Raw genomic sequence first — 20,508 nt, 5'->3', positions numbered from 1 at the left:
TCATCCCGGAGACCCCTGCCCACGACCAGCGCAACGCGGATGTAAATGTCTTCAGGGCTCATTATAATACAGGGCGGGGTTAGGTAATGAATATGTATATGCGTATTAGGAAACTTAATTAATACGGAGTTTGTAACCCGATATATACCAAGCTGAACGCAGCTGCCGGCACGTATGACTTTGGAGGAATTGTTCCACATGCGTACTAGCGCCGGAATAAACATACCCACTTTACTACTTATTCCAGTAGTGGAGTCTTTTCCGCATATCAAAACTACTGGATTTTTATCGTTGTGTAATTATCAATTTATCTGTAGGTTTTTTTAATTCACTTGCATTTTGAAAATATAATGGCTAGCTTGTGTTTCTCCGTTTTACACAAGTTAATTTGACAGCTAAGCGTCGGAATCGAATCCGGAGACCTCCTCAAGAACAGTTCACACTGCTGCGGTGCTTCTTTCGCACTTGTGCTGTCTATGCCGTTCATTTCCAAGATGTGGTGTGTGGGAGTGTTGCCCCCGGAGCACAGCTGGTGGACCTGGGTAATCAGCGCTCCGCAGCCATTGGCGTCCGTGTGTGCGGCGGGGCGAGCAGGCCTTGCTCCGCAAAATGCGCCGCCGCTGAAGCGCCATCAGCGTCCAGGGGCCCGCTGTCGCGTTGCCCCGTTCGCAGTGTCACACCGGGCCTGTCCGACCAGTGCCTCAGGGAACGTGGGAAAGTGGCGGGAGAGGCGAGAGGCCCGGTGGGGAAGTCCGCAGCCCGCCCCGGGGCTCGCTCTGGCGGGGCTCGCTCTGGCGGGGGCCGCTCGGCGGCCGTCGGTGCCGATGCCGTGGCCAGCAAGGCGCGCGGAGGCAGCACCACGGCGCGAAGCGACGAGCAGCCGCCCCAAGCGCGAACGGCCCTACCCGGACCACGCCGGGCGGGGGCTCTGCCTGAGGTACGGCCGGGGCGGGTGGGGGCCGCGGGATCTCCGCAGCCATAGCCGCGTCCGCCTTCCCGGGCGGGAGGTGAGGGGACCGAGCGGTTCCGCCGGCTCCGGGCCGTAAGGGCACGTTGCGGTTGCTGCTGTCGGTGCCGCAGAGGGAGCCAGGGACGGGGCACGAGGGCTCCGGTAGCGCCGGCCCGGCTCCGCACAGCTTCCGTGGCGGTGCCCGCACAGGACTGCGGCGGCGGCGGCGGCCCTATCCCTCCTGCCCGCCCGGGACACGCAGCCGGGCGCGCTGCTGGCTGTGTGCAAGCGCGGTAAACCTGCCGGCACCACAGTGAGGGGGAGACAGCGGCACCTGCTCGGGGTGCTGTGAACGGCAGCGCTCGCAGGAGAGGCGCGACAGATTCGGCATTTTATTTCCACTCAAGAAAGAGGAGGATGGTGATCAGCTGTAGCATTATTTTTCGGTACTGGGGTTAACCGCTTAACGGTAAGTTAAAGGTACATATTAATTGTCCATATCGGGTTTTCTGAGTCTCTACCTGAATACGTACTAAGGGTGGCCTTTAACTTTAGATTTGAAGAATGCAGAACTCCTCCAAAGCATAGTTCCGGTGTATGTTGTGGGTTAATCCTGGCAGGCAGCTCAGCCCTCACCCTTCCTCTTGCAGTGGGATGGGGATAGAATCAGAAGAGCAAACGTGGGAAATCCCATGGGTTTTCCCTGAGATAAAGACAATTTAAAAGGTAAAGCAAAGCTGTGTGCAAAACAAAATGTGGAATCTATTCATTATGTACCCTTAGAGGCACGTTTCTAGCCATTTCCAGGAAAGCAGGACTTCATCAGGTTTAGTAGTGACTTGGGAAGCCATATGCTGTTGTGTTGCATGTTTTCCCCTTTCTCCTTCTTCCCCCAATTTTGATGGCTCAGCATGGCATCATATGATTTGGAATAGGCCTTTGGTTGGTTTGGTTCAGCAGTCCCAGCTGTGTTCCATGCAACTTCTTGTGCCACCCAACACCTGGGACGGGAGCCACAGGAGAACCAGAGACAGCCTTGACTCTGTGTAAGTACTGTTCAGGGATAGCTAAACATCAGTGTATTTGAAGCACTTGCTTTGGTCACAAAACACAACACCCTGCTAGCTACCAGGAAGAAAATTAACTCGGTCCCAGCTAAAAGAGTACAGTGGAAAAGACAAAAAATTGAAATAACAGTCTTTTAAATGCCATGCAGGTTTTATTTGCCCAAACTGATTTTTCAAAGGACACAAAGTTTAATTGTTTACAATAGGAGGAGTTTGGCTTAGGAATGTAGAGGAGATGATAATGGAGAAGTTTCTGCCTGTATACAGGAAAGTGTAGGTTTATCAGTTCTACTGGCACAAAGTAAGTATATGGCAACACTGGATATTGGTCTGGCTTACTGTCTTTGTATTTAGAATAGAAATAGCCAGTTTTAATTTTTTTAGAGTAGTATTTTATTAGTGGAAAAATACTGCCTTCAATTTAATCCTTCAAACAATATGCTTCTGACTTTGGATCTTATAAGAGAGGAAGGACGCTGGTGTGTCAAAGAACCTTTCTGAAAAAAGTAAGCTATCAAAAGATTAGCAACAGGCGATCAAGATAAAGATGGTAAATTATTGTTAATATTTGGAATTCTTATTTAAGCACCAGTGATCTGTGGTTTTGCTTTTGACAAAAATCATAAACTAAAGGACAGAGAATAACTTTTTTTCAAAAGTACTAAGTTACTGAGGCTGTTTGTTAGTGGGGGGTTTTTAGTTAGACCCTGGATAAACAAGGATTAGGTTGTTTATTGTTCTTGTACTGCTGAAGCTAATACTTCATATTACCGCCTGAAACTCTGCACTCACCTCCTGTCAGTTGCCCTCTATCCTGAGGAGGTGATATTACTGCAATCTGTCAGGGCAGTGGGGAGGAAGAAAGCCTGTTTACAGTTAAGGGGAGTACTGCAAAGTAGCCATTGATACCATTAGCTAAATTTACTATTAAAGTATATCTGCATATTTTGTATCATGTTTACTCGCATATGAATTGGAATTAAAAAATACAAAATCGAAATGAATTGTTACTGTAAAAGAAACTCATTTAAATATACTGAAAGCATACTTTTAAAGTTAAAACTTGCCATTTTACCCTCTATATAACTTGCCATTTTATCCTCTCTATAGTGAGGAAATATAAATGTAGTGTTCTTAATTACACTGACTTTATGTATTCTATGACTACATATTTGTGCTGTTAATTTCAGGAGATCAAAATTTATGAGTCGTGTTGGGGAAACCATGAATTTCACTCGCCAAATAATTATGTATTTCTTTTCTTTAAGATTCGGTGTTCTGATGTGTCTTGAGGTCTTCATTTTGCTCTTTTTCTTGGCTTCTAGAACTTGCAGTTGTTTCAGCATTCTCTCACAGTTCCTAATCAGAATCTGTATCTACATGATCTAACTAGGCCTATAGCATGTTATGAAAAAAAAAATTGTCCAAGAAATACAGATATATATTTTTCTAGTTCTTTGTAAGTACACGTGCAAGATTAATTTTCAGAAGAAAACTTAAGTAGCCTTAAAAAAATCCATGAAAAACGTTTGTTTTGCTTCAATAACTCCATAATCATTTGTAATTTAAATTAAGTTCTTGCGACACAAATGTGTGCTTTGCTCAAGAGAAGGAAAACTTGTTTTTCTGGTAGGTGTGGCTGCTGTTACTGACATTATAAGAGCAATAGCTATGTGAAATAAAATGTGCCAGGAAGGTATTGTACCAGGTTTTTTTCTCTCAGTATTGTTCTGTATCGAACAATTACTGCAATTTACCTTAAAAGTATTTAAGTTTTTATCTGTTTAAAATAAACAAGTAGTAGATTATTTAACAAAATAACTTAGCAAAAAATAAATGGAGGACTGAACAGAACTTCACTCGGCTATCTGCTTTAAAAGGTACTTTTTCCTTTCCAGCGTTCGCTGTTCAAAACATAGTTGAAATGATACATTTTTTTCTTGTTTGTTATTTATTGCTAGCAAAAGCAGAAGAAGAACAGGTAATAAATTGATATTGTTATTTGCTGTTGACATGGTTTGATAACTAAAGAAATTTAGTTTAAAAATATTTATTCTGTAAGACTGAACAATATTTTAAGCCATGAATAGATAAAAACCAAGGGGAAGAATGTTAAATGTGACCTACTCTGTGTTGCAAGAATGCTAAAGTATATAACATCCTTGGAATAAGAATGCTTGGGGGAAACCTGTACTTTAGCATGTTTCATAAAAAGATTTAGAAAGTTTGTTTGAGTTGTTTTCAGTCACAAATCTCCAGCTGGAAGTCGTATGACAGTAGCAGACTCTTACTATGTATTTGCAGTTCGGCTCTTAATTTTAAGGACTTCTGAGGAGGACTCTCCATTTCAGAGATGGAAGAGTCAGTGCTTTCTGCTGCTCCTTTTCTGCTTTGTGCCTAGTGTGATGTAGTGGGATTTTTGGTGCCCTTATGACAGTTCTGGTCTGAAAAGCAGTTTCTTGGTAGCTAGCAAAGGCTGCTGTAAATCACATCAGCCCTGGTATATGGGACATTTTAAGGGGTATGTTGTGAATGTGGTTCTCCCTAGTTCACTTTTTCATGAAAGAGCAATTGTGAAAATACCGTACATTATTTTGGAGGCACGGACAATTATTTTTGTCCTGCCTGCTGGAAACATTTTTGTCATCTTGTGCAATTGCAGCAGTTCATTCCATCTCAGCATTTTACCCCACACTGCCTGCTGGCAGTTGGGGGAACTCTCTTCTACCAATCCAGTTTTCTGATCTGACGTGAATTTGATTAATCTGGGACACCCTTTTCCCAAGACTCTCTGTGGTACAAGCAGGCCTTTGAAGAGATTTGCCGTCACTTTTCTGTTTATGGATCATACCTGAATGCCTAAAGATGAATTTGTAGAGAAAACTTTCATCTAGGCTTCACTTGCAGAAATTAGTGCTTGAGAGTGCCATAAACTCCCACTCAGGCATTAACACTTGCTAGCACAAGTGCTGCTAAAGACTTCAGTCATCCAGGCACTCAGGACTGCCTACCTGTTCCTGCAGCAGCAAGAGTTTTAAGACCTGACCCCCAAACCGTGCCAGGAGCTGAGCCAGCACTAATGCAGTGTGAGGAGGCCCAGATCTCTAGCACGCATTAATATGAGATGACCTTTCCTGCAGTTCCTGCCTTGTGTATGGCTACATAGGGTAGAGCAGCTAACTGAGTTCTGTACCTACATAGATTTCACCTGTCTTCTGCTGGATTGTACGAACTGACCTTCCTCTGTACGTATGGTCTCATTTGTGGTGAACTGCAAGTTAGGGAATTCATAAATTAGTGATTATATCTGGACCATTGTGTGTAATCCCCAATTAGCATGTTTATTATGAACTTGATTAATTCTATATATATTTAATTTATCTGCCTCTCGCTTGTCTGTGAGAAATCTGGTTGAGGGGATTTTTTTAACGTAATTTGCATACACACTGTGTAGGGGGAATAAAATTTTTGCTTTGCTTTAAGAATTACTGCCTAGTTATTAAATTGGATATTTTAAAATTTGGATTATAGAAAAAGAGAAAATTTCTCCTTGTACTGCTGTATATAGACCTCTGTTATATTCTTGTACAGAACCCTCCATGTACAGAAACTGCTCCACACAAATAGAGGCATTCAGAGTGTTGCGCACAGTACCGTACGTATCATGAAAGGCATGTTCTGTGACTGGGTTTTCATAAAAGCACAGTAGCTGGGTCTCTGAGTAAGTCGGTGCAAAATGATTGAGACCTACCCCATCTTGTTTGTGAAATTCTTGAGCAATGGTCATGGGTCAGTATTATCTCATACTATGTCTTTTCTTTTCTGCAGATGCGGCAGCATAAAATACAAGGACAAAGAAATTTGCATCCACATTTAGATACGTACAAAATGTTGTGTGCTGGGAAAAAATCTTACTTTGCTGCTGCTGTGTGCATTATTACCGTAACTTCAATGCTTGCAGTTTCTTATCTGAGCTTACAGAGACTTTCTCATCAGCCAAAAGTAATTCAAGAAGGCAGAAGATGTCGAGGGAAAATTGCCAATAGCACAATAACAGCATTAAAAGGTAACAAAACTTTTATTATATCCCCATACTTTGATGACAGAGAAAGCAAAGTCACTCGTCTGATTGGGATTGTTCACCATGAAGACGTAAAACAACTGTACTGCTGGTTCTGCTGTCAGCCCAATGGAAAGATATATGTATCAAAAGCAAAAATCGATGTTCACTCAGATAGATTTGGATTCCCTTATGGTGCAGCAGATATAGTTTGTTTGGAACCTGAAAATTGTGATCCAACACATGTATCAATTCATCAGTCTCCACATGGAAATATTGACCAGCTGCCAAGGTTTGAAATTAAAAACCGCAAGGCTGAGACCTTTTCTGTTGACTTCACTGTGTGCATTTCTGCCATGTTTGGAAACTACAACAATGTCTTGCAGTTTATACAGGGTATGGAAATGTACAAGATTCTTGGAGCACAGAAAGTGGTGATCTATAAGAACAACTGCAGCCATCTGATGGAGAAAGTCTTGAAGTTTTATGTAGAGGAAGGAACTGTTGAAATAATTCCCTGGCCAATAAACTCACACCTCAGGGTTTCTTCTAAATGGCACTTCATGCAAGATGGAACACACATTGGCTACTATGGACAAATCACAGCTCTAAATGACTGTATATACCGTAACATGGAAAGGAGCAAGTTTGTGGTCCTTAATGATGCTGATGAAATAATTCTTCCCCTTAAGCACCCAAACTGGAAAACAATGATGAACAGTCTTCAGGAACAAAACCCAGGGACTAGTGTTTTCCTCTTTGAGAACCATATCTTCCCAGAAACTGTATCTTCTGGCATGTTCAACATTTCATCTTGGAATACTGTGCCAGGTGTTAACATATTACAGCATGTATACAGAGAGCCTGACAGGAAAGATGTGATCAATCCCCGGAAAATGATAGTTGATCCACGAAAGGTGATTCAGACTTCAGTCCATTCTGTCCTACATGCTTATGGGAACAGTGCAAATGTTCCCATGGATGTTGCTCTCATTTATCACTGTCGGAAGGCCCTTCAAGGAGACCTTCCCAGAGAATCCCTCATCAGGGATACAACACTATGGAGATATAACTCATCATTAATCATGAATGTTAACAAGGTGCTATCTCAAACCATGCTGCAAGCTCAAGAGTGAAACCTTGGTTATAAGGAGGGAAAGTGGAGCACTACCTGTATGGTGGGAAGACAGAGGATATCAATAAAGATCACATTAAATTGATTTCCACATGGAGTTTACATTTTGCTGCAATTATTTGGGGAATCTATAGCAAAGCCATGGATCATTTAATGGTATCAAGGGTTGCAGTATTTCTTCTGGGAAATGTTCAATTTGTTTTCAGTTAAAACAATAATCAAATAATGTGAAACAGTTTTCAGCCTATGTACAAAAAGTACTACGGTCATTAGTATTAAAGGTAGCATTGCTTAATTCTTGCAATTTGTATGTCACGGGGTACCAAATTTGTATGTATCAATTTGAGTAAAGGTAAAGAAGTAATTGAGCACAATCTTCCTTTCACTTGTAAAAAATATTAACCCCTTATGTTCTTGGAAATAGTGTATGTTAAAGATGTGAGGGATTGTAACACTAAACACAGCCATTGGAGTTTTGCTGATAGAAATGTCGTGTTCAGCTGGGCTTTGGAGATATGTAAGTTTGAGAAGAGTGATCCCACCTCTTCTGAATTACTTAAGTGGTAAGTGCCGAGTTGTGTTGGAAAGTTTTAATAGAGGCAAGGGATACAGATTTATCTTAAAGAAAAAGATACTTTTGTGAACTGAAAAGAACCTATTTCAAGGAAGAAAAATAGATGGCCAAAGAACTTTTATGAAACGTTTTTTTTCTTCTGGCAACTTGAAGCCTTGTAGGAAAATGTTTCATGAAATTCAGACACAAGTTGGATTTTAGTCCTTTATGTGATGGGTAAGTTGAATTATGTTGCTTCCTTGGGTAGGTGTAAGGGTACAGAAGCCGCATTTTTTCCAACCTGTGTCTCGCAATAGTGCTAAGTAGTGACTTTTGCTGAAGGGTCAGATGGAAACCAAAGCAAACAAAAAACCCATTTGCTCACTTCAGTTTCAGAGTTTCAGTTTCACAATTTCAGCTTCTGTTTGATAAGCCCCCAGAACTATACGCATTGCATATGTTGTGGCAATATATTAGAACCTTCCTACGGAAGGCAGCGATAGCCTGACACTTTGGTGTCTGACAGAGAAGTGTGTGTGAGAGCAAGTATGCTTTTTAAAATTTCTACACTTGTGTCATGCTTTCATTCCTCTACCTGGTAGTGGCACATACCTGTGCCCTTAAAGAGCTCTGTCGTTAGTGGATTGGTACCATTAGCAGATGTCCAGAGGGAACTTTTACTTTGCTTCCCAGTGACTGCAGCATCTCCCAGTCTGTATCAACAAACTGACAGCTGTATTAGTATCTGAGATGCCTGCTGCTGTCAGTCACACAATCTCGTGTGCAACAAGTCTGTTTAGAATTTCAGACTCGTTTTGAAGGGGAATCTGGAGGTATCTCCCTGCTTATAGCATGGTGTGCTCAGGACTTCGTGTAGGAAGGCTGGGCAACCTGCTTCAGTCTTAAACTAACCTCACTGTGGAAAATTTCTGTTGTTGCAAGAACCATTTACCATTGTCTTGCTGCATGATGCTGAAATGAGTCTGACTTCGTTTCCTGTACAGCTTACTAGGTAGCTGGAGACAGTAGCAGTGCCTCCTCATGCCCTGCCCACCACCTTCTCTTTCCCCACCATTCTTTCTTGGAAGGCTGAGCCTGGGTCTCAGTTTCTCAGCCATCTTGTGCTCCACTTCCTCTCTGTGAACTCTGCATCATCAAGGTCACTAATAAAGTAGTTAACCAAGTTTTCCTGTTTTGCTGACTTGGAAAAAAGGACATTTCTGGCACGCCTCTATTTAGCCTTTCAAAGCTAATGCAGTGCTATATAGGTTGCTCCTTCAGTAGAAGCTGAGTTACTGCACACATCGTAACTATACTGTTGAGAAGTGGGTTTCAAGGCAAGTTATTGAAAACTTTCTATTTCATGGAAGCTTTCTTCACTTTGGAGTCAGATAACAAAAGCTCGAAGAGCTCATAATTTATGCCCCAGACAGTGCAGTTTGAACTGAGAGTTGTGGATTTGGCTTCCTGTTGATAAAATCCTTGACTACAGGCAACATTTCTCAAAGTAACTAGGTGTGAGTAAAGGGGGGAAAACTGAGTGCTTAAGAGTCTGGCCTTGTATGTAAGAGACTGTTCCACTGTGACTGTAGGGAGCTCCTACAGCATCACTCAAATACTGATTCTTGCATATGAAAACTCCCCTTCATTGGTGTAATTCATACCACATATATTTGGGAATCTTGGCCTTCATTCAGTATTAAGTATGAAATCAGGTCTCCTTTGATAGTGGGAAGAAAAAAATCACACTAACAAGCAGTTAACTTCTGTACATCAAGTCTCCTATGATGAGACCTTTTTCTACTCCTGTGCTTTTCGTCAGACTCTTGATTCCCTCCCCCCCCCACCCCGACATGTGGCATTCTGTCATTTGCCCCTGCTTTCCAACTCTAGATGTAGGAACTACTTTAAATGCATTATATTAACTGCAACTTTTGGAGAAAGTGAATGGCTGGTAGACATCATTTAATGTAAGAAAGTTACCTGCTGTAGAGACTGAACATCACCTTCCCATTCATGTGAACTAAACTACGTTTTAACACAAACTGTAGGAAATAAGGACTATAAAATACCAATCAAGCTATTCTGAGTTACTATCAGCAAGTATGATGAATATGTCAGAGGTTCCCCAAGATTTATCACGATCGCAGGCTGTATCAGATAGATGAAAAGCTGCATCATTCTTGCTGAGGAGATACTGTATTGACATGTTCCTGAACTTAAAACATCTGGTCCTAGTTAAAGGACTCATTTGATTCTGCTGTTTCAAAGGCTAAGTATTTAAAGCTATCATATGGAAAAACATTTTGAAAAGAAAGATTCTGGAGAGCGAAAGGGTTTGCTATTTTCTCATTTTGGTTAAGCAGCCATGCACTGTAACCAGTATTTGCTGTTACAGGTACAAAAGCCTATGGTTCTAAAATAGTAGCTTCATCTTCTGTTCCAACAACAAAACAAAGGTCAGAAGTCAGGTCAAGCACAACTTGATTTCAGAGTTTAAAGCAGATTTGAATGGTTTAAACATTACAAGCTATACTTCAGAGCCCAAACAGGTATATTTAAACATGAATATAGACAAAAATTTGTGGTGAATACTGTTAGCATGCTGCATTGCATTATGTCCAAAACAACCCATTCCCAAATGCCCAAATAAAAGTAAGTGATTGTGCATTGCATGATGATACCATTGGGTGTGCAACTTTGGTTCATGCAAAGTCTCATTTTATGGACACACTGCTGATAGGCCATATATTCCTGAAGATTTTGTATGTGTGAGCTTTTCAGCCATGTTCTTTCCATAACACCAAATGGATACTATGGTCTGGCATACTGGTGGCAAAAACCAAGCCCGTATCATTTTGGCCATTTAGTCCGTTTAACCAAGACATTTCACCAGCCAAAAAGCTTGAACCTCTCTTTGACTTTCTATATTCTGGTAAAGGCCAGCGGCTTATCAGTTTTTCTGTCCTCAAGTCCATTATATACAGGTATCTGTTGTCAAACAGTAGAGCAAATATCTCTCCAAAGCCCAGCAAGGACACATTTGAGAAGTCTGGAGGTTTGATAACCCTAGAAGACAAGAAAACAGTGTTAGAATCTCCCTTACAATGCAGTCATGAGCTAATCCTGTATGTCTACAGAAAATGTGTCTAAACTCATCATTCTGAAATAATTTAGAAAGAACTGGATGCAAATCTTTCAAATTAAGCAACTGAACACTTAGCTACAGTTGGGCCTGTGGTTTCAGTTTGGACTTTGTGCATTCAGGACAGACCCATCTGAGCATAAGTAAAGGCTAAGGTTTGAAAGGGATTATTCTGTAGAGCACAAGATAAAAAGAGCCATTTCCACATACACACAAAAGAGCAAATGCACTTGTGTTTTACAGTAAATTTCCATATGGATTTTATGCCTCAATATCTTTAAGAGGAAAAAGCTGTTATTATTCTTTTGGTCACTCTTCTAAAAGGCATAGACATGCCTTCTTGTGATAAGCAGATAAATCATCCAAGACTGGTCCTTAGAATGCTATTTTACCAATGTTTTATGTTAAATTAAGCATGGGGAGAAATCAAACTATTTTTTAGTTCCCCAACACCTTTATGATGTTTTCCCTTAATAAATAAAACTTGGAACAGAAACTGAAGAGTTGAGTCCTCCACAACTGCCTGCACATTTGATCATAGCATTACATAAAGCACAGAACTAAGGCACAAAAATGTGTGGAGATGAAAATCTGCTCTCAGCAGTAAGAGACCATCTTTCTCTTTTGAAAGATGGGAGGGTAAACTAAGAGGTGAAATTACTCAGTTATTGATAAGAAGCACTTCTTCTGGAGTAGATCTTTCAAAGGTAGATACTCCACAAATACTCAGGCTATTTGAATTAAGAGTCTGATAGCGGTTCTAAAATGCATTTTTATCTTTAGTAAGTTACTATCTTTGATGCCACCATTTCTAACTCGTACAGCCTGATTATTTTTGTGGAAATGGAATGCCATCGTGTTTGGTCCCTTATTGCAGTCTGATAGATTACACTGTCATTCCACAACATTAGCAACAGTGACAGATCACTAGTGCTATAAGGAAAAAGAGTCGTTTTTAATTTCTTGTCCCATCAAAGGACCCCCAGAAATGCTTGCCTGGTTCTCGGTATAGCAGTCTCCATGGTAACATTAGCTCTGGGTCACTGCATTTTCACATTCACAACTACAGCACTGCAGTCTGATTTAAGTCTGTACTGAAACGCTTCAGCTTACAGAATGAAAATATGGAAGAGAACTAGCATGTGGCCAGAAACCAAAACAGCAATCAAAAAATTCATATTATCAGATGAGAAATTCGAATTAAACCTCTCAATATGTGTAAAGTAAGAATTTTTATCAAGATTCTTTTGGTCCACATCTACAGGAAGTTACTAAAACTAGTATGATCTATTTCTTATTTATTCAATGAAGACTGAATCCTAAACTGAACAGTTTACCTGAGAATATCATAGCTGGCAAAGTCCCACTGGTATAATCCTAGTGCTGAACTGCACACTATGTATTTACCATCAAAGTGCAGTCTGGGCTGTAGGGAGATGCTGCGGTCTTCAGAAACAGACAGTGTTCTTAAGCACTTGCAGTTTATTTCCCTTCCAATAGGCCAAATCTACAATTAAAACACAGTTTAAGACCATAGAAAATTCACATTATAAACTGTTACACAAATGAGCAAGCCTCACAGTCTCTTTTTAAGTATCAAGTAAACGTGTGCATGGGTATTTTTCAGAAATATATATCTCTTTCAGGTAGGAACATCGATTCTTCAAGCGACTTGTCTTACAGTATTGGTGCAGCATGTGTTGTTTCTAGCCTAAAAAATCCCAGTGAAAATGGGTACTTTAAAGAATGGAAAAAAAAAAAATCAAACCCAAAAAGTCCCCAAAAAACAACAACAAAAAAACCCCAACCAAACAAAAAAAACCCAAACAAAACAAAAAACAAACCCAAAAAAACCACCCACCTGGGACAGAAATGTAATGGTGTTTCAGTTACAAAGCACTTCTACAGCCACAAACTTTCAGCACGCTCCAACCCCAAAGTCCCCAACAGTAACAGTATTTGCAGTTAAGTCCTTCACTGTCAAGTTAGCACAATAAACATGAACTGAAAGCACTGATTCTTTGCATTACCATTCTTGTAGAGCTATCATTTAAAACTAAATGCTAAAAAGACCACTGAAAAATTAGCTTCCAAGGAGTTTCATGTTCTACACACAGCCTCTAAAGCGGAAATGTGGGAAAACATAAAGCCTTCTATTATTTGTAAACTTCAGCAAAGTACTCAAGCTTTTTATTTCCCAGTGCACAAAAATAATACATGCACGATATATGGTACATACCTTGATTTCATACTTATCTGCACTTAGGAGAATATAATCCCCAGGACTATGCATAAGAGATTTGACTTTGCACTTCTGCAAAACGACCTGTAATTGAAGGATGGTAATGATTTATGTTGATGCTGTTAAGTAAACAAACTTTCATTTGCATTTTTCACTTCACTGACCACCTGCATATTGTACCCATGTATAAAGGCAGTACTTTTAGCAACAGAGGGAAAGCTACAGTTTACACTCTTCTTATTCCTACTACTGACAACTTACTGTATTAATAAGCAAACACCTGTACAAGTCACACCCCCCACCAAGTTCTGAAGTAACCAGAAGAAAAATATTGTTTCATGCTCAGCTTTTTGTTATCAAGATCATTAGATTTTTTTACATAATTTTTTAAGCAGTATTCTTTCAGAACCAGTTTTTATTCAGTCTTTGAATCAAACAAACACTGCTTCCTAATATTAGCCCAGCTGCTTTGGAATTCAAATATCTTCAATGGTCTGAAAGGTTTAATTACAGCTTAAATATTTTTTCTGTTGTAATGCTATTTTGTAGTATTTCCAGATGTTCTTCAGATTCTAAACCTAGCTGCAGGGTCAGGATTAGGAAATCAGAATTTAGAACACATTACAAATTTTGTGCAAGTGAGTGTGTGAGATAATTAGAAATCAATATTCCCACCTTAGTGACCCATTCTGTGTGTCCAGTAAGGGTATTCAGGCACGTTCCTGTTGATAAGGCCCACACTTTCACAGTGAAGTCCGCAGAGCCACTGACCAGAATATCAAGTTCATCATTGTAATCCACACTAAAAACTTCAAGCAAAGACGGAACTAAATAAGGAAAACCAGTCTCTATGTCTCTGTGAGACACTAGTAGCCTCTGTATGGTTTTAGCAGCCCCTAAATTCATATGCTACTACATTTTTAATTGTTGTTCTTGAGCTGTATACATGAATTGTTGCTCTGGATGCCTAAGTTTACATTGCAAAATTATTGGGTTTTTTTTCCCAAGTTGAAAGCATGTGTATCCGTGGTTCCTTTATGGCTGGATTATGGTAAAGTGTAACTTAAGCTAGTTCCTATTTCCAGAGTTTTAGTAAGATAATTCCAGCAAGATTAGTACATTCTATAGATACAGGGGGAAAAAAACTACAGCTGAGTTGAGTATATTTTTAAGTACACAACAAAGAATTTAATTATGAGGGGACTGCAAATACATATTCCTAGGTCCTATTTTGCTCTTAGCTGTAAGCTCATGTCCAGTCTGGGAATAGAAAGAATGGCCATGGCCATGTACACCGTGCTACCTAAGGTTTGCACCTCTTTGAGACTTGCAGCTACTGAATAACCACGGCATTTAGTGTTACTTCCACGCAATTGCAAAACACTACATGGCTAAGCTCTGGCATATTCAAGGACAAATTTATATCTGTTCTGGTCACTTCCCCTGTCGAGGGGAACTGAGGTGACTCAGGTGACAGAGAACAGAGGCTGAACAAACCAAAAAAGCTAGTGTGCAAAAAGCTAACTTAAATTATATTTTGTTTGATGATGATGTAGTTGACTGGTGAAATTACAATATTAAAAATTTCAACATACCTGCACCAGTATGTCCTCTAAAATGCTGTGTCTTTGCCCCAGAGCTCCATTCCCAACAGGCTACTGTGTTATCAAAAGATCCTGTTACAAGCTTTTGTTCATCAAACTTCACTGCAGCACAAGTGTGTGTCTGGATACCATATATGCACTGACCTGTGCTTACATCCCATAGTTTTGCAGACAAGTCATCTGATCCTACAATATAAAAGAACAGGATAATTGGAAGCAAAGAGTAAATAATATTTCTGATCCTATACTCATCTTTGTTTGTCTTAAATAAAGTATTTTCATGGAATCGCAGAATGGTTATGGTTGGAAGTGACCTCCAGAGGTCAACTCTTCCAACCCCGCTACTCAAACAGGGCCACCTACATGTGGCTGTCTAGGACCATGACCAGACAGCTTTTGAGTGTGACCAAGGATGAATGCTCCACAGTCTCCTTGGGCAACCTGTGCTCAATCACTCTCACCATAAAAATGTGAAAGAATAAATCACTCTCACAGTAAAAAAAGTGTTTTAAAGGAAAACGTCTGTGTTTCAGTTTGTGAAACCTCCTGTTTGACTGCCTCTTGTCCCATCATTGAGCACTGCTGAAAAGAGCCTGGCTACATCTTATTTGCACCCTCACTTCAGGTATTTCTGTACATTGATAGCATCCTGAGCCCTCTCTTCTTCAGGACAAGAAGTCCCAGCTCTCTCAGCCCTTCTTCATATGAAAGATGCTCCAGTGCCTTCATCATCTTCATGGCCTTTTGCTGGACTCTCCAGTGTGTCCCTGTTTTTACTGAGGAGCCCAAAACTGGACACAGTACTCCACCAGGCCTCACCAGTGCTGAGAAGAGGGAAAGGAGCACCCCACTCAACCTGCTGGCAACTCCCCCTACAGCAGCCAAGGATATCACTGGCCTTCTTTGCAGCAAGGGAGAACGTGGCTCTGTTCACTTGGTGACCCCTGGGTCCTTTACTGCCAAGCTGCTTTCCAGTTTGGTGGCCCCTACCATATACTGGTGCTGTGGAGTTGATCCACTTCAAGTGCAGGGCTTGGCACTTTCCCCTTGTTGACCTTTTTCTCTTTAAATAGTATTTTTAAGCTGTCTGAATGGGAAATACGGCCTAGTTTTAAGTCTCAGCACTACAGCAAAGCCACTTGCTTTCATGTTAATGAAGCTACTATGTATCTGTCCTTCCAGTTTCTTCACACCCTTTTACCACCTTCTGTAGATCCTGGCACTACCTCTCCTGGCACTGACAGCATCTACTGAAACAGATGCATGGAAGTTTCACACGACACATCACTCTCAGGTTTACAGAGCCACTGACTATACTGCAAGCTTTAGTTTCTTTCAGGAAGGAAAAGGGTCCACCAAATCTAGAAATACAGATGAATACCAGGCCCCGTATCCTGCCACTTCCTTTTCTCAACCTGAAGCTCCTCTTTTTTAAACTGCTAGCTTTGGAGAGCAAAATAAAATCCTGGACTCCTTACACCTGCTTTTTCTCCTGGGGGTTTCAGCACAAAAGTCAAAGTTTTCACAATGCTGTTTTCTGTGTATAACATTCACTGCTGAAAGGTAAGTGGAAAGACTAGCTAGAATTTAGTTGTTGGCTTCTAATAAGCATCCTAATGTACCAACAAATGTGCGACTGAAGTCAGCATTCCCAACTTAGTACGTAACATTGTCATTCCAAACAACGGGAAACCCTTGCAACATGCTCTGACAGCAGCTCATTGTAACTCTGTTACTATTCTTTCATACTAAGGCTTCATATATTTTCTGTCTTGAAATCCTGAAGTCTGTCCTCTTCAGGGAGGAAGCTGAAATTATGTGCAAGTCAGACTAATAGCAAGGTTAAATCTACTTTACAGCACTTCATAAAGCACTTATGTTAAGAACTGAAAGTGCTTACAGCCTTGTTTCAAGGAAGAAGATACAACATTTTCTTCCACACTTTGAGAGACTGAAGTTCTCTCATAGCTTTCCTTTTAATTGAAAGCTGTCATCTAAGAGGATAGCTAACATATCTTCTCAAATGGGTTTACTTATAATAACAGCATGATCAAAATCATAGAGCGGTCTGAATTGGAAGGGCCCTTAAAAATCATTTCGTTCCAACTGCCCTGCCATGGGCCGGGACAATGATGCCTGCTGTTACTATTTCTTTATCTAACAAAGAAATTGGTCTCCTTGTGTTCTTATTAAAGTGACCAATGAGTTTATTAGTACACCAGGTCTTCCAGAAATTGAAAAAAAAGAAGTAATTTTGAATCATCATCTGTATTCACACTATGAAAATAATTTTTCTGGTAAAAGCAAAGCAAATTGTCATTAATCTTACGAGGGGGAAGAGAAAACAAAGAATTTCAAGACTGCCAAGTTGTCTGTCCTTCCTACCTGTACACAGAAGTCCATCTTTATAGTAAAGTGCATATACTCTGGCACTGTGTCCAATTAAAGAGGATGTCTCAAAGGCTTCATGGTCCTTCAGTTGCTTCATCCTTAAAATAGCTTTTAGGTAAACCTTCTTCCAGTGTAGAGGATCCTGAACAGAGTCATCTATCTGCCAACCCAAATTCTTACATGCAGTCTGCCACACCTCTGTACAGGCACTTATAACCTTGTTCCACTGCTTAGAGACGAGGCAACATGTGAGTAAGGTCTGCGGATCAAGCCATTTTAACAGATAAAAACTAAGTTCCAATGGAAGAAGTTTGAGGAAGTCCCTCTTGAGGAGAATCTCTAGATTATTGGAGAGGTGCCTGAGCTGGACTGCTCCACTCAAGCTAATCAGGTGATCCAGAGTTTCATTTTTCTGCAAGTCCGTCAGAGAAAGAAATGCAATAGAAATGTTATCAAGCCATGCTTCAAAGTCCTTTTTCTCCATAAGGTTATGGAAAAATTTACCTGTGATACATCAAAATACTGTATTAGTTCCGTTCAGAAAATAAGGTAAGAATCACATCTTTATTACTGGTACATCAGTATTCCAAATGGCATGTTAACACATAGATTGAAGTGACCAAATGCATTTTAAAATATTCTTTAGGTTAGACTAAGCATTTGCATGCACCTTGAACTATCATTTGTCCCACACCAGACTTAAAAGTAAATTGTATGTAGCTAGTGAATGTTAGCATTCGTTATGAATGTTAACATATTTCTTGTTTTAGATTAACACTTTCAAATTCTGAGTCCAATAAGGTAAGGGTTAGTTTAAGTTTTAAACCTATTATAGCAAATAAACACTGTCTTAAAGTTTACTCATGGATTATACTGATAAAAGGAAAAAAACAGAGCACATAAGCAGAGTGATAAGCTAGTTACTAACAGAATTTACTCATATCTTTGTCCTGAACTATTTTAAATATGAAGCAGGTAACTACTTAGTTTTGAAAAACCATATAAAGAGATGTCTGACAAACTGTATTGGAGGATACATTAGTCGTCTTTCTGTTTGGCCCAAGTAAAGGCCTGAGCTTGTGCTGGTCTAGCATCAGTTTTGAAGTGTCTGCACCACTTTGACCTAAATGCATTAAAAAAATCCTGTTGGGTTTTTTTTCCCCCTATTTTCTCAGTTTATTTCCACTGAGACTTAACAGTGAAATTGAATACCACCCCCTGAACTACATCCTGTATGCACTTATACTATCCTGTGACATCTCAAGTTCCTTCAGTGACCTAGGACCACTGATTAACAAGGTAAACAGTTAAAAAATAATATTTATTTATTTTCTCTGGAAGGTCTAATTCATTAGACAACTGTCTGAATTTCATAGCAGCTCCCAAACTGAAAGAATTGAGTTATCTGAGTGGGACTCAATAGTATGTCTATTTCTATACAGACATTTTACCATCATAGAATAAGATCTTAGAGTACACATCTTTACAGGGCACAGGAGTACCGAAAAGTACAGTCGTCACTATAAAAGGCTGCACATGGCATGCAATTGTTGGTGAAAACCGCAAGAAAGTTCTGGATGTCAAATGCACAGAAGCAGCTACTCCTATCAAGTCCCAAGTTCATTACAGTAACTTTTACTGCAAACAGCACTTACCAGCTTTCCCCAGCACATATGGCAGTGAATATAGCTGCTGTTCAAACAGGCATGTGTTCTCTTTAAAACAAGTAAAAAATTCTAATAGGCCGGCTACGAATAAAAACTCCGTGAGCTCCAAGGCGTTTGTTGTATTCAATACGTGAAGCCAATATTGAAATTAAGCGCTGCTGTGAGGCAGCTGAAGCCGGTGCTCGAGCCTCTTTTCCAGGTGTTACGCAGCCAGCCCCATCCGCTCCCCCCGCCCGCTCCCAGTGCACCTCCGCGCGCAAAAAGCACGGCGAGACTGCAAACTCAGCGCCGCTGCTGCCGATAGCTCCGCATCGCTCACCTCAGGTAGCAGCCCGGCGCCAGCTGTCCGTCGGCGGGCAGCCGCCGCGGCTTGCGCGGACTCCCGGAGCCCAGCACGGCCGGGTGCTTCCCTGCGGCCATCGCTCCCACGGCAGGACCGGCTCACAGCACTTCCGCAGCCCGCGCCACAATCTGCGGGCAGCCACGACAGAAGGGTCACCCTCAAGACAGGACAAGGGCCTCGGGACCGCCCGGCGAGGAAGGCGGGGGAGGGCTGGGCCGAGCCCGCGCCGGGCGAACCGCCGGCACCGGAGAGAAGGCGCTGCCGGATCGCCGCTCTCACGATCAGGCGGCTTCCGGCGCCTCGCAGCGTCATCACTCCCCGCCGCCGCGCTTCCGCCGCTCCCGCCCGCCCCGCTGCCAGTGCCCGGCGCTGCCCGTGGCAAGGCGGCCCGGGACGGGCGTGTCGACGCTTCCCCACGGGCGAGACATGGCTGCTGAGGAGTCCCGCTGCGTGCTGGGTTACGCCACTTCCGACCTGAGGTTTGGCAAGTTCTGTTTGTTAAGAATATTCCTGTAATTATTATGATGAAAAATGCACTAGCGTTTATCATACTGACTTGAAGTCACTTATTTTCTCTTTCCGGTAGAGGTACGATGGTGGTGGAACCATGCACAAATCTAACGTGAAAACTGCGTCCCCCTTACTTGATTCATTTGGACATAATTTACTTCTCCCTACTTAACTTGCATTTACTCTCTTCGCTTTGTAATTGCAGGTTTTCCCCTTGCCTGGGCTCCTGCTCCATGGTTGCTGATATCTGAAATCTTCCTACTTAAAGCGAGAAGCATACCGAGTGCTGCTTGTGTGTTAACGAACTGGGTTATGGCCTGTGTAGGAACCAAAGACTTTCACGGTTTTATGGTAAGCAGCATGAATTACTCCTATTTCTTCAGTTCCTGCGTTCTTTTCACCTGGTGTAGTAACTGTAATGGCCATGTGAGCTATCAATGTTCATTGTATCTTTTTTTCTAAGACATAAAATAAAATCTATTTTATAAATAAATAAATAAATAAAAATTTCCTTGCTCTACTCTATCTTTTCCTTATGGCGTATGTTACAGTGAAGAAGTGCACGATGAAGCCTGGGTAATGTTAATTTCAGACTGCAGTACTTGACATTTGTGTTGCTGTTATTTCTGGGATGCCTGACCACGGAATTAAGTCTTAATCCCAAAGGGAGATGAATACTTGGCTTTCATTGATTTAAAGTTTTTTTCCTATTGTTGTCAAGTTGGCTAGGAATGCATTTAAATCACAAGAAGGGCTGTAGCTCTTACAAGAATGTCTTTGAGACTTCAGGAAAGATGACTGCTTTCTCAAAAGGAATTGCAAGGTCTCGGAAAGTAAAGAAT

The 20,508-nt window shown here is 41.2% G+C and overlaps 2 protein-coding genes and 1 long non-coding RNA gene across 8 annotated transcripts; 2 read left to right on the top strand and 1 right to left on the bottom strand.

Moving 5' to 3' along the window:
- The first annotated feature begins 855 nt into the window (after positions 1 to 855).
- LOC125336789 lies at positions 856 to 7,579 on the top strand. 5 transcript variants are annotated; one of them, XM_048325835.1, is made up of 2 exons: positions 856 to 937; positions 5,845 to 7,579. In XM_048325835.1, exon 2 carries the CDS (start codon positions 5,845 to 5,847, stop codon positions 7,210 to 7,212), a length of 1,368 nt encoding a protein of 455 aa, XP_048181792.1. In that variant the 5' UTR covers positions 856 to 937; the 3' UTR covers positions 7,213 to 7,579. The 5 variants fall into 5 exon arrangements, with proteins under 5 accessions (XP_048181792.1, XP_048181795.1, XP_048181796.1 ...); XM_048325838.1 differs by lacking the exon at positions 856 to 937 and adding an exon at positions 953 to 1,418; XM_048325839.1 differs by lacking the exon at positions 856 to 937 and adding an exon at positions 1,436 to 1,995.
- Positions 7,580 to 9,712: 2,133 nt separating this feature from the next.
- FBXW2 (F-box and WD repeat domain containing 2) lies at positions 9,713 to 19,460 on the bottom strand. Of its 2 annotated transcripts, none has more exons than XM_048325832.1 (7): positions 19,133 to 19,460; positions 17,141 to 17,558; positions 14,747 to 14,941; positions 13,827 to 13,960; positions 13,149 to 13,235; positions 12,247 to 12,416; positions 9,713 to 10,833 (listed from the first exon to the last, which is right to left on the bottom strand). In XM_048325832.1, the coding sequence occupies exons 2-7, from the start codon at positions 17,241 to 17,243 to the stop codon at positions 10,545 to 10,547; spliced, it is 978 nt and encodes a 325-aa protein (XP_048181789.1). In that variant the 5' UTR covers positions 17,244 to 17,558; positions 19,133 to 19,460; the 3' UTR covers positions 9,713 to 10,544. The 2 variants fall into 2 exon arrangements, with proteins under 2 accessions (XP_048181789.1, XP_048181790.1); XM_048325833.1 differs by having other exon boundaries at positions 17,141 to 17,650; positions 19,133 to 19,221.
- A 22-nt stretch (positions 19,461 to 19,482) lies between these two features.
- LOC125336791 lies at positions 19,483 to 20,176 on the top strand. The gene is made up of 2 exons (XR_007207850.1): positions 19,483 to 19,635; positions 19,872 to 20,176. It is a non-coding gene; the product is annotated as an uncharacterized LOC125336791 (long non-coding RNA).
- The last annotated feature ends 332 nt before the right edge of the window (positions 20,177 to 20,508 follow it).

The sequence above is a fragment of the Corvus hawaiiensis genome, chromosome 21, assembly GCF_020740725.1.
Source record: "Corvus hawaiiensis isolate bCorHaw1 chromosome 21, bCorHaw1.pri.cur, whole genome shotgun sequence".
Lineage (NCBI taxonomy): Eukaryota > Metazoa > Chordata > Aves > Passeriformes > Corvidae > Corvus > Corvus hawaiiensis.
The sequence above is the reverse complement of the archived record's forward strand: the minus strand, read 5'-3'. Positions and strand labels throughout refer to the sequence as shown.